Here is an 11,703-nt window from a genome sequence, read left to right as displayed (position 1 = left end):
TAGGGTTTGCCAGTTGATACTTGTTTTTTAATGCTTTCAAACTTTTACATGCTTAATTTGTAAAAATATTTCCCATCCTTTTTGTTGCACATTCATTCTAATACAACTATGTATGTTGAATCAGATTTGATGAAAATCTAATTTGAAGTTGAATATCCTTTTTGTACAGGTATTTGCTCAAGATTATTGAAACTGGAGAGAATGTCCGCTTGCAGTACCGTTCCCTTAGGAAGCTCTTAAACTCACCAGCTTTAGAGGACCAGTGTCCTACACAGCCAATTCAAAATAGCAGCTCCTAGAATATACCTATTCTGGGTTTTCTTTCAATTTTTGACTAAAAGAAAAATGGAAACTACTGGATCTTTATCCCTTCATAGTAAAGAATTAACTTTTCTCTCTGCCCAGGAGAGAGATAAAAGAAAAGAAATTAACTTTTTTCAGTCTTGATCTTTGATTGTAAAGAATACCGGCTCCTTACAGCGAGTATGTGATAGAGGTTTGTGTAACTTTTGAATGTATCAAGGAGAGGTTATTTGTGTAGATGGTAATGCTAGGTCATGTCATATTTATTGTAAAGAACGCAGGCAAAGATGGATTATTACATAGCATGTACATTGTAGTTGGCAATTACTGAAATGGATTAGAGTTTGTTGCTTTCATAGTTATTATTATGAATTATTACATCCCTACAGGCAAGTTTCATCCTACTCATGTTTTCTTGGATTAATCATTATATAAATGCTTGCAATTGCATGGAATTAGTATGCGCGCAAGTACATGGTATCTTTTCCAGATAAAAGAGAAATTTACTATAACCTGGATGCTTCCTTATATTAACACACTTTACATCAATATTGTGAACTTAAGGGAAGAACAAAAATTATAGGTGCCAAGACCTGGTGCCAACAGAAACTTTATAGAGGCTGTAGATTTTGTTAAGATGACAATTCACTGAATTCAATAAAGTTCAACAAAAGTGATGCTGCTGAGTATGGGTTCCTCCCTTGTCACGTTATGGAATGGAATTCAGTGACTGAATTAAGATGAATTTCAATTCATCAATGCAATCTATTTGTATATCCACTCGTTTGAACGAGCACCAGACTCATCCATATCAATGAAAATGCTTACGGCCTGCAGTATATAAAAATAAGAACATTCTTGTAATAGTTCAACTTATATTTGAGTCAATAGTAAGTTAGCAACATATGATGGGAGTAGCATAATTTTACCTTCCCTATCCGAGGCCGTTCTTTAGAATTTTGTAGGCTGTTCCGGATATGTGAGACAGCTCCCCAACATTTTAATGTGTTTGCCACATCATCAAGCCTCAAAATATACTCTTCTTCGGTCAATGGAAATGATCTCTATAGTAAAAATGAAAAAAAAGTCGTTAAGTCGTATAGGTAAATGCTAATGCGCTCCGGAGAAAATAAGGAGTGTAGCGCTCCTAAACTTTGAATTCTAAACCCTAAATTTTAAATCTTAAATCTTAAATTATGAATCTGAACCATTGATATAAAATATAATAAATGGAGAGCTAAGATTTGTTTAATTAACAAAGCGTATAAAGTACTTAGTAAGGAGCATGGACGGATGAGCCGTCATACAAGGATAAGAATCTCATTATTCTCAAGTGTAATCTCCTTGTATACAAACAATGCCTTAGCAATTCAAAGTACTTATTCAAATGCTGTTTGTCCAGTACTTTCCATTCATTTTTTGTTCATAATATATTGCAGATTTCAATGGAAAAGGAAAAGAATGTACAATCATGTAGCCTAGGGTATGAAACCATAAGATGTAGCACAGAAATGCTTTTGCATTACCTGTTCCATGTACTTCCACATGACATTCAAAGCAAGCAGATTTCTTCCCATGAATTCCTATTACAAATCATGTAACAACAAAATAAGGAAAGGAAATATAACCAAAGAACAAAAGAAATAAACATCATACTGATATCAAGTTTTAATCTCACACTTAAATTGCACTTTGTCAAAAGCTTACCTTCTTTATTAGCTGAACATCATAAGACCTGCCATATTTTTTCCTAATGAGTGTAGCCAGGTCAAATCCACTAAACGTGGAATCATCAGTACCAACTATTTTCTCAAGACTCTCTCTAAGCATTTCACTATTCACCTGAAGCATATTTCACAAAACATATCAGATTCGGATATATGCATAGCAAAAGAAAGTTAATAATCAACATATTAATCATTAAAAGTAGGAATACGAATTAATGCAAAGATAAAATTAATCCTTTAAAGAAAACTAAAAAAAATATGCATGACAAACAAAGGAGTGTCGTGTATAATATCACCTAATAAGCTTACGAGAAATGTTGGAGAGCCAGTAGAATTTATTGTTTTCGGCCAACAGTTAGCCAGTAATGTTTAAAAGTGTAAGCTAAATGTCTATTGTTAGATTGTTAGACTAAAGGAATTGGACTAATGGATAAAAGTGTTGGTCAGAAACAATAAAAACAAATGATTCAATTGCAATGCAATGAATTACATGAAAATAAGGGAAATTGGGAAGTGAACATACTCCTCCAGTTTCACCCTTCTGAGATTTGTTCTTTTGAATGTCATCTGAGTCGTAAGGATCCACATTGTCACTCACTGCACTGCAAGAAATTGGCCTACATTTCCTTGCACCATGATGATGACATTTATGAGCAGCATTAACAAAGTCCAATCCTCTGGATCCTAAAAACGGAGCCTTAATAATACCTCCTTTATCAGTGTGATGATCATGGTGAACTCTCAGAGGCCAACCACACTGGTTGGTCGACATAATGTTCATCGTGCCACGTCACTGCAGAATAAAGCTATCTCAGCACCGAATTTAATCTTCTCATTCACAAGACTCAAACTCCGGACTTTCTTTAAGGAAAACAATTATAAAGCTACTTCGGCAGGCCTAACACTAATATGCCGCGGATTTGAGCACTTCTGAGATTTGCATACACAAGGCGAGAATAAAACACGAACTTGCTTAAGCAGACGAGTTAGCTAACCATTTGACCAACCTAAGTTGGTTATCAAAGTACTTGAAATCATTACATAATGTATGAACTAAATACCATGAATAAGATAATATAGAGACAATTAACGAACCATCCTACTTGCATCAGGTAAGTATATCAAAAAGGTATTCCTATATCAAAGGTTTGAATAATTGACCTGATTCTACTTTACCAAAACAACAAACAAGAGAAATAACAGATATAATTTGTGCAAAAATTAATCATCAAAACCAAAAAATGAGCTAAAAGTCTCATCAAGTAATCATCATGCAAACATGCTTATGGCAAAAAGAGACAAAAGAGTAAAACACAGAATCTAAAGACATGAAACTATGTTAAAGGTTTACTATAGCAAAGACAGCAAACCTGGTACAAATGAAATTCAGGTACAAAAATGGTTTATGGAACTTGTGTTTTCTCTTAAATGACGGTTGAAGGGTGCAATTTTAGTAAAGTAATATTATTATAATATTATTATTGATTTGCTAATATTATCAAGAAATAGAGGGTGGTGCGTGGAGAAAGAAAACAAGTAAGAAGAGGTGGGAGAAAGGAAGTAACTAATTAAATGAATTAATTGTGGACAATAGAGATTGTTACGAAGTGAGAATTTTAAGGCAAATAAGAGCCTCACGTGTTGTCTTTCTTCTATGGTTCATTAAGGAAGTAAAATATATAATTGTCATAAGATTTAAATAGTAAAATTATTATATTTAGTATAAATTTTATAAATTAATAAATTTATTTAAAATTATAATATAAAAAATATTAAGAATTAAATCAAAATTTTAACTATAATATTTATATCATCAGCCATTTTCATTTTAACATGAAAATAATAAAAAAATTCCTCCACGTTAAAATAAAGAAGGGAGAATAAAGCCCTCTCACGTAATCACATTTCTAATATTGCATAAAATATAAGTATATAACCTTTATATATATTCCAATCTTAAATATTATAACATTATAAATTTACATATACCACACATATAATATTTTATAGGTTATAGAAAATAGATCCTCTCCAATAAAAAAAATACTTGAAAGAATAAAATGTGATATCTCACTTTTAATTCTATAAGTGAGATTAAAATTAAATAAAAAAATAATAAAAAATTAGATTAAATACTTTACAGCATCAATCACCAAAACAGCATCAATCACCAAAAAAAATAAGTCACAAAAAAAACACTTAACAGCATCTACTTCCTACTTTATAAAAATTTCTATTTATTATTTGATTTCAGCTAAATTTTAAATCCAAAGAATAAAGTAAATAAATTGCCAAAAACATACCTTTCATACTTTTCTTTTGGTGCCCTAAGGTATTTTCAAGCTAGCCACATCAAAGATTAATCTATTGAACTGTAGACACTTATTTAAATAGACAAATGAATTCACTACTCGATTATCTCAAATTATTTATTACTTTCACACTTATACGAACCCAACTTGACCAAAAAGGAGAGCCGAGCCCAATAAACATTTATCTCTTTAGGCCCAATGGTTAGTTTGCGCGGGAAGCAGTCCGGTGCAGAATCCGTCGACAGCTGAGGATGATTATCGTTTATCAGAACAGAACTGAATTGAGAATAGAGAAAAAGAAAAGGTTGAAAACCAAAATCATAATTCATAACATTGATTAATTGATAGCATATGAACAAGAAGGAGGATAATGAGAAAAGAGGAGTTAAAGGTTGGATCGACGGCGATGAAACCGCTCACTATATGCTACGTAGGATCTCCGCCCTCCGATCCACCCTCCTCGTTCCGCCGCTGCACAGGGTTCCGCTCCGCCTCGGCAACGTCATCGAGATCTTCGGTCCCTCACCCTCCGCCAAAACACAAATTCTCATTCAAGTACCTACCTGAACAACTTCTTCAACCGTAACACCAACACACACAAAAATTCTTTTCTATTTCATCTCAATTTGATTTGCAATAACTGAAAAATCTCAGGTTGCTATAAATTGTGTACTTCCGAAAGAGTGGAACCGGGTTCGCTACGGTGGTTTTGACCATTCCGTGCTCTTTCTTGACCTCGATTGTCGCTTCGATATCTCGCGCTTCTCGCAAATGCTCACTCATCGGATTATGGAAGGTAATGCGATTGGGGATTGTGATAAGACGCTGTATGATTTGTGCATGCAACGCTTCTTGTATGCCCGGTGTTCCAACAGCTTCGAATTCCTTCAGACTCTCAAGGTAAGTTCATCCTATACCCACTCTTACTCTAAAGTTACTTCAATTAGCTTAATCTTGATGCATTGAGGGTGTGAAGATCCACTTAGGTTCAATTCCGTTTTATGATGATTCAAGTAGCGGAGGGAGAAAGGTAGTTACTTTTGTTGGCATGAGAGAATATTTGATATTAGTCCAAGTAGTTATAAAGCCTAATTGGATTTGTGTGAAATACTTAAAGTCATTGTGATGAAGATATAAGATTAATTTCTACACAAACAGCACAAAAAAATTTATGGGGGAGAGAGAGAGCACACTACCTTGTAACATTGTTTATTATTTTTAATACCTGCTTATGCATCTCTTGACCAACAGAGTTTACATTATCGCTTAAAAAGGGAGAAAGATCATGGGGTTAGTGTGCAACTGCTACTGATTGACAGGTTGGTTTCTTGCTGCTTTTTCTTTAAAAAACAAAATTTATCAAATTAATCAATGTTACTTGAAATGGCATCATTAACTCATTATTATGAAGAAACTACATTTTGATTTGATAACTAAAGTTTGAGTGCCCAAACTGTATTTGACAGCATTGGAGCTTTTCATTGGGTAGATCGGGCATCAATGTTCTTGTCTCTAAAAGAACATAATAGGTAACTAATACCCATCACCACCCTTGTTTGATGCATGCCTCTTTTTTTTTCCCAAGCTTTAGAATCCTCTGAAGTTCAATTTATATTTAGAATTCTTAGATGATCATTCTGTGGCTTGCTTGTTTTCTTTTTTCTATATATATTTTTTGAATGAAGGGTAAAAACATAGACAGAAAGCAAGGGAAAGTTGATAATTGCAAGAGTTTCTCTTAATAGTATCCATGATTCAGGTATATGCAAAGTTTAACTTGAAGATGTTATTTGTGATGCAGGAAAAAGCTTTTCTTACAGAGTGTATCAGAAGCTGTAGTTCAAGATATTAAAAAACTACTTCAGGTGCATCCTATGTTAGTTATAGCCACAAAGTCGGTTATTTTTGGAAATACATACTCTACGGCTTCAGAGGAGGTCAACGGGTGAGTTCCATCAATCCATGGTGGTTAGAGAAATTAAAGCTCGTTTCTTTCATTATCCGTATAGGACTAATTGGAAATATTGTATGTAATTGTGTCTAGAGAGAAAAGTATTTTTGAAAACGGTTGCTTTCAATAAAAATTCTTCCACTATGTCAAGAGAATCGATCGTGTTAAATTATTTATGAAAGTCATGAGCTAAAGAAGTACTGACCCTTTTCAATGGTGATTAGTAAGAGGATTTAAATAGGGGTAGACTAAGAAGAAATTGATCCACAATCACCCTATTATATACACTTTTTTCTAGTATAAATAAATGTATGAAGTCCGAACTATGGTGCAATGCAACCTTCAGGCCTTTTTATTTCTGTTTCCTTATTTATCTCTTTCTTGTTTTTCAGCACATTCTTAAGGTAGGACAATTAAATGATACCCAATTGGTCTCCATTTCTGTATTAAACGTTTTTACTGTGTTGCTTGGCAAATTCATTACTGAGAAGCCGTAGTTTCTGTTCTAATTTTAATATTACTGTACTTCTTGAAAAGGTGTTCAAGAAATGTAACAAGAAGCCCACAACATACTCAGTATCGTGAGTACATGCCTTCAGTCTGGCAGGTAAAGATTGTTACTGGTACATCATGTATATTATGAAGTGGTTGATGTTGGCTCCTAATGTTGCTCATGTCTTGTACCTTTTTTTTTTACAGTCACTATTAATATTTCTAATTTTATGGCGCCCCTTACGTTCTTGCAGTCTTTTGTTACACATAGAATACTTCTACGCCGTTCAGGTTTGGGCTCCATTCCCGTTGTTAATATCTAATTTTTTTTATCCATTAGCCATGACTTCAGCATATTCTTGCTTTTCAGATGATCAACCTGTTATAAGCAATTCTGAAAACTCCTCATGGTATGTGTTGGAATGGTTATTACCAAGAATTGGACTTCCAGACAAGATTATAGTGAAGGATGTAAGAACATTGTGTGTAGATTGTGATTTAAGTTAATCAAATTTGACTTTTATTAGATTCATTTTTTACTTTTTGCTGAACTTGTAGAATGGTGTTTTTGTTGATTCATGAACCATGGTTGCGGACGGTGCCAATTGTGGGTGAGGGATTCTTTAATATCTTCTGAAGTTTGTAAATAGTTATTGCTCATCATTATCACTTACTATTATCAGTCTGCTTATTCCCCCCCTCTCCTCCTCCTCCTCTAATTTTGTTTATGTTCATTGTGCTGCTAGCTGATGTAAATATAGATTCAGCAATGCTTTTATACAAGGGCACGTAACTGTCTTCATTGGTCACAACATCATGAAGCAAATAGGATCCAAGTCTTTCTGAAGATCCATTGCATCAGAATTTAAGTTATTCTTGCGTGCTATAAGAAGGATCTCATATTGCAACCTGATTTAGGAAAGCTTCCGGGATCGAGCACTTGGAAAGCTCCAAGAGGTCACAATCACAATTTTACTCATCCTAGTTTAATTAATTGCCAACTTAGATGAAATTTGGTTCTTACATGTGATTTTCTGGTTGCAATTGTTGAAATGCACAGAATCATTTACTTGTGTATTTGAAGATAAACAATGTTAGTTAACTCAAATAAGTAACAAGATATAGGTGTTGACTGTTGAGAAGTGCATAGTGCAATATAAAGAGAGTATTGCCTCGTGACACAAGTATAACTTTCTAATAACCGCTATCTTTTCTTTCTCCAATATCCTCTTTACTTACTTATTTCTAACATAATATGCATATTAAGTTTGCTAGCATATCACTTCCTGTACTTGTGAATGGATAAAAAGGAAAATAGGTATAATGTAATACTATCAATTAAATTCACGTAGCTGTATATTGTCTTAAGCAGAAGGCAACTCCTCAAACTTGCAATGACTAGGTAGCAAAAACTTTATACCCATTATGGTCCTAGTTTTGTACAATCTTATCGAATATTACTTATGTATTTCAATAGGTTCTAGTGTTGCAATTAGTACTGGGCATGATTTGGTTCACTAGAAAAACCACACCAAACCACATACTGATTTTTCAGGTTCAAAAATCGAACCAAACCAGTTGAGAATAAATGCAGCCCGCTACAATGCAGGAGTCTCTTATATCTTGTATCAATTTGAGATTCTACCCAATACAAAATAAAAATACAATTTAAACTTTGTACAATTCAAGTACTAACACAAGTTGAAGATGATCAGCATAATCTTGGTGAGGATCTGGCACGAGCATGATTAAACAATGCATTCCGGTTAACCATCTTTGAGTTCATTTCCTTGCATAATTCTTCCAATTCTACTACCTTCCATTGCATTTTATCCATGTTTAGTGTCATGTCTTTTTTCTCCTTGGAGAAGCTGTTCCTCTTACCTTCTTTGTACAAAACTAATTGATAAGGATTCTTCTTTCTTGGAGTCTCGGTCTCATCATAGTCCAGTGTTGCAATTTTTGATTGCTGAGAAATAAGAGCCTGCATTGCAATCCTTGGAGGTATTCTGGGGTTCTTGGCCAGATCCTTACTAGCTTCAAAGCTGAGTTTAATGTAATTAAGACATCTACACAATCTTGATCTTTCCTCGAATGTGATCATAGGATGAGACTGCAATTTCATTGGCTACCAAAATTAGAAAAATTTATATAATAATAATGTAATATACTAGTTGTCAAATACATGCATGAGGAGAGCTTATTATATTAAGTGTTGGTAATATTTGTGAAAAAAATTGAACAAGGTGGGAAGTAAATTAGGAAAATACAAAATTTAATAATTACAAAAGGTTATAAAGTATGAGATAAAAGTGAGTATAAGTAACAAATCTAATGAACAACAAACTTTTGCTGCTAGGTTAAAGTAATAATATGTGCTGTCAAAGAAAAAAGTAAAAAAGGTAATGTTAATTGCATATAGAAACAAATACTAAGGGTGGCCAGCTCTGTGTTTTATTTGTCCACATTACTCACAAAATATTCAAGAATCAAGATCAATGACAGCATGTGTCTATGAATGACAAGTGTTTTCATTTCCTCAGTCTAAAACACTTGTTTGAATGTGAACTCTACAGCAGTATCAGACACGCAGGTGTGAGAATTCCTAGACTAAGGGGCACAATTCAGTATGCACATGCCTTGGATTTATATATGTTTCCCTTTCCCCATGTTATCTAATAATACATCCAAATTACTCTACTCTATGACGAAGCACATGAAGGATGATGAGATTTCTAGACCACAATAACAGAAGGGTGAAAGAAAAAACAAAAATACAAATTACAAAAAATCTTAATATGAAAAATCTGACAATAAAACATCTAATTTTGTATTTTGACTACCGAAGCACTATAGACAATGCTAGAGATACACTTAGAGAAAGACGAGAAAAATACAATATGGGTTTTAAGTCATATTTGATGTTGAATATGTCAACAAAAGATTATATTCTTACATACATAAATCCAAGCATAAAGTTAATAATGCATGGAATTTTTTATGGATATAGTTTTGTATGTAATCTGGACATGCAGCTTCCTTTCCCTTTCCGTTTTAGTTCCTGTTTCCATCTTATTTATTTATTTATTTATTGCATTTGACACATAATACTAACCACATGACAAAGATTGAGCAATATATATTATATTAGGCTGAACGAAAGAACTAAAGGTGAGTAAAAGTGACAATTTTAAGGTTTTTCATCTTAATTTCTTTACTACACAGATTAAGTTAAAAAGAGGTTCCATACAAAACAAAGTAGATTTGAAAACCTGAATGTTATCAGGGTTAAGTTTTATCTTGTAAAATTATCTTGTAAAATTAGTGATTTATGATTTTGGACTTTATGAAAAAAATTTTCTGTGGTTTTGGTAAAAACAATTTTAAAAAATAAGTAAAATTGGTCCCTACCATATCTCTCATACAAATCAATTTGAAGACAGTTCCTTATGTTTTGAACCATAGGTGTAAAGTAAATATGCAGGTAGAATGATGACAAGGACCACTTTCAATTTGGAAACCTTTTGGACCAAAACCACAAGAAAAAGTTTCACAGTAATAAAAATCATCAATCGACAATTTTACAAGAACGAAAAATTTATTAACCCAAACAATATTATTTGTGCTAAAAGATGATGCTGCAGATAAGAACAGTAAAAGAAGGGTATGTGATATTCACCTCAAGATAGATGTCAATGGCTCTATAGACCCCATCAAAGCTATCCCTTGCAATATCTGGCAAGCATTCTGCTACTCCAAGAAACTTACAGATCTTGAGATTCTGATCAGGTGATATCTCCCTCAAATACTTGTCAATTAACCTACCAACCCTTTTCAGTTTCTGTAATGAAACTCCTTCATCAGAACCATTGATATCAACAAAGAGTTTAACCAATCTTATGACCAAATTAACATCATAATAAACTCCCATATCATGGCCAGATACCAAAAGATCATCCAAAGTAGCTTGTTCAAGGACACCACCAATTAATCTTTCAAGTTCAGTCCTGCAACCTTTACTCAAACCAAAACCGGATACAATCCTTATTACCCAAAATAGCCCTCTGCATGAAAATGTTTCCTTTCCAACAAAAATGACACCATAAGCTGCTGTTTCTGCAAGAGCGGCATACTCACTCTCACTGCTGTTTTTGCAATCGACAACTCTGGTTTTTTGAGTTGCTTTTCTCAGATAATGCAACAAAAACCTTGTGAGGACTAAATTGTTGTTGTCAGTTTTGTATGCACCAAGAAATTGGAAGAGTTTCTCAATGATCTTTGGGGGTAAAGTTGCCAAATCATCAAACCACCATGCTTTGCTTGGCAAAGCTGACCTGATTTTTTCTGGAGTATTAGCCAGTTTGTTTGATGAGGAAGAGAATCTCTTATTACCCGAAGTGCTTTCTGGGGAAGAATATGAGGATGGTGAAGAACATGAATTGATGAAGCTTACATCTGAAGAATTTGGAGTTTGATTAATCTTTGGTAACACTCCACCAACAATGATCCTTTCTAAGAGGCCATAGCAATCTGCATATGCATACACATGCTCACAATTCATGAGACTTTCAATTATATCATGCCATTTCCACTGAGAGATTCTATCAAGAAATGTTTCTGTTTGTTGCAAGAGATTGTTGCTGAAAACCCCTTCTGCCATTCCAAGATAAATGGCACAGCAATAGAGGAGAGGAACATTAGCCACAGTGATTGGAATGTTGCCGTTATTGTAACAGAACCTTGAAACAAGTTCAAACCCATCTGGGCCTCCAGGGAAGTTATTGATTCTAATCCCCAACTTCGTAACATTACATCTCTTTTGATGATTCAAGATTCTCTTCAACTTTCCACAGTATTTTGACATAACCTTCTGCAATAAAAACAAGTGAACTATAATAATCATCACTCTTGAAAATCT

General features: G+C 33.7%; 4 protein-coding genes across 7 annotated transcripts in view; 2 read left to right on the top strand and 2 right to left on the bottom strand.

Annotated features, from left to right (window-relative positions):
* Nucleotides 1-661, top strand: part of LOC107477161 (uncharacterized) — a 6,102-nt gene extending 5,441 nt beyond the window's left edge. Inside the window, exon 12 of the mRNA XM_016097130.3 lies at nt 170-661. Coding sequence (XP_015952616.1) covers nt 170-299 — 130 coding nt within the window. The 3' untranslated portion in view covers nt 300-661. The remainder of the gene's footprint in view (nt 1-169) is intronic.
* Nucleotides 662-785: 124 nt separating this feature from the next.
* Nucleotides 786-3,568, bottom strand: LOC107477164 (uncharacterized). The gene is made up of 6 exons (XM_016097136.3): nt 3,401-3,568; nt 2,554-2,823; nt 2,011-2,145; nt 1,830-1,886; nt 1,233-1,367; nt 786-1,134 (listed from the first exon to the last, which is right to left on the bottom strand). The coding sequence occupies exons 2-6, from the start codon at nt 2,809-2,811 to the stop codon at nt 1,069-1,071; spliced, it is 651 nt and encodes a 216-aa protein (XP_015952622.1). The 5' UTR covers nt 2,812-2,823; nt 3,401-3,568; the 3' UTR covers nt 786-1,068.
* Nucleotides 3,569-4,608: 1,040 nt separating this feature from the next.
* Nucleotides 4,609-8,024, top strand: LOC107477163 (DNA repair protein XRCC2 homolog). Of its 3 annotated transcripts, XM_016097134.3 has the most exons (10): nt 4,609-4,897; nt 4,997-5,242; nt 5,594-5,661; nt 5,809-5,871; nt 6,144-6,287; nt 6,831-6,900; nt 7,040-7,076; nt 7,156-7,256; nt 7,344-7,396; nt 7,532-8,024. In XM_016097134.3, exons 1-9 carry the CDS (start codon nt 4,694-4,696, stop codon nt 7,365-7,367), a joined length of 957 nt encoding a protein of 318 aa, XP_015952620.1. In that variant the 5' UTR covers nt 4,609-4,693; the 3' UTR covers nt 7,368-7,396; nt 7,532-8,024. The 3 variants fall into 3 exon arrangements, 2 of the variants coding, with proteins under 2 accessions (XP_015952620.1, XP_020993143.1); XR_002371718.2 differs by lacking the exon at nt 7,532-8,024 and having other exon boundaries at nt 6,993-7,076; XM_021137484.2 differs by lacking the exons at nt 6,144-6,287; nt 6,831-6,900; nt 7,040-7,076; ... (1 more) ...; nt 7,344-7,396; nt 7,532-8,024 and having other exon boundaries at nt 5,809-5,875.
* A 196-nt stretch (nt 8,025-8,220) lies between these two features.
* LOC107477162 (BTB/POZ domain-containing protein At1g50280) overlaps nt 8,221-11,703 on the bottom strand; it is a 3,913-nt gene continuing 430 nt past the window's right edge. The window contains exons 2-3 of one of the 2 annotated variants that reach the window (XM_016097133.3): nt 10,465-11,675; nt 8,221-8,898 (exon numbers count right to left, since the gene is read on the bottom strand). In XM_016097133.3, coding sequence (XP_015952619.1) covers nt 8,497-8,898; nt 10,465-11,649 — 1,587 coding nt within the window. In that variant the 5' untranslated portion in view covers nt 11,650-11,675 and the 3' untranslated portion in view covers nt 8,221-8,496. The remainder of the gene's footprint in view (nt 8,899-10,464; nt 11,676-11,703) is intronic. The other variant, XM_016097131.3, reaches the window with a different exon arrangement.

This window comes from Arachis duranensis, chromosome 3 (genome assembly GCF_000817695.3).
Source record: "Arachis duranensis cultivar V14167 chromosome 3, aradu.V14167.gnm2.J7QH, whole genome shotgun sequence".
In the NCBI taxonomy this organism is placed as follows: domain Eukaryota; kingdom Viridiplantae; phylum Streptophyta; class Magnoliopsida; order Fabales; family Fabaceae; genus Arachis; species Arachis duranensis.
Note: the sequence above shows the minus strand (reverse complement) of the source record. Positions and strands in the feature narration are given on the sequence as shown.

Coding starts and splice junctions, on each gene's coding strand:
- LOC107477163 (XM_016097134.3), top strand. CDS start 4,694: ATGAACAAGAAGGAGGATAATGAGAAAAGAGGAGTTAAAGGTTGGATC. Junction 6,288..6,830: donor GCTTCAGAGGAGGTCAACGG/GTGAGTTCCATC, acceptor CTTCTTGAAAAG/GTGTTCAAGAAATGTAACAA. Junction 7,077..7,155: donor AATACTTCTACGCCGTTCAG/GTTTGGGCTCCA, acceptor CTTGCTTTTCAG/ATGATCAACCTGTTATAAGC.
- LOC107477164 (XM_016097136.3), bottom strand. CDS start 2,811: ATGAACATTATGTCGACCAACCAGTGTGGTTGGCCTCTGAGAGTTCAC. Junction 1,887..2,010: donor ATGTTCAGCTAATAAAGAAG/GTAAGCTTTTGA, acceptor GATTTGTAATAG/GAATTCATGGGAAGAAATCT. Junction 1,368..1,829: donor TGTGGAAGTACATGGAACAG/GTAATGCAAAAG, acceptor TTTTTACTATAG/AGATCATTTCCATTGACCGA.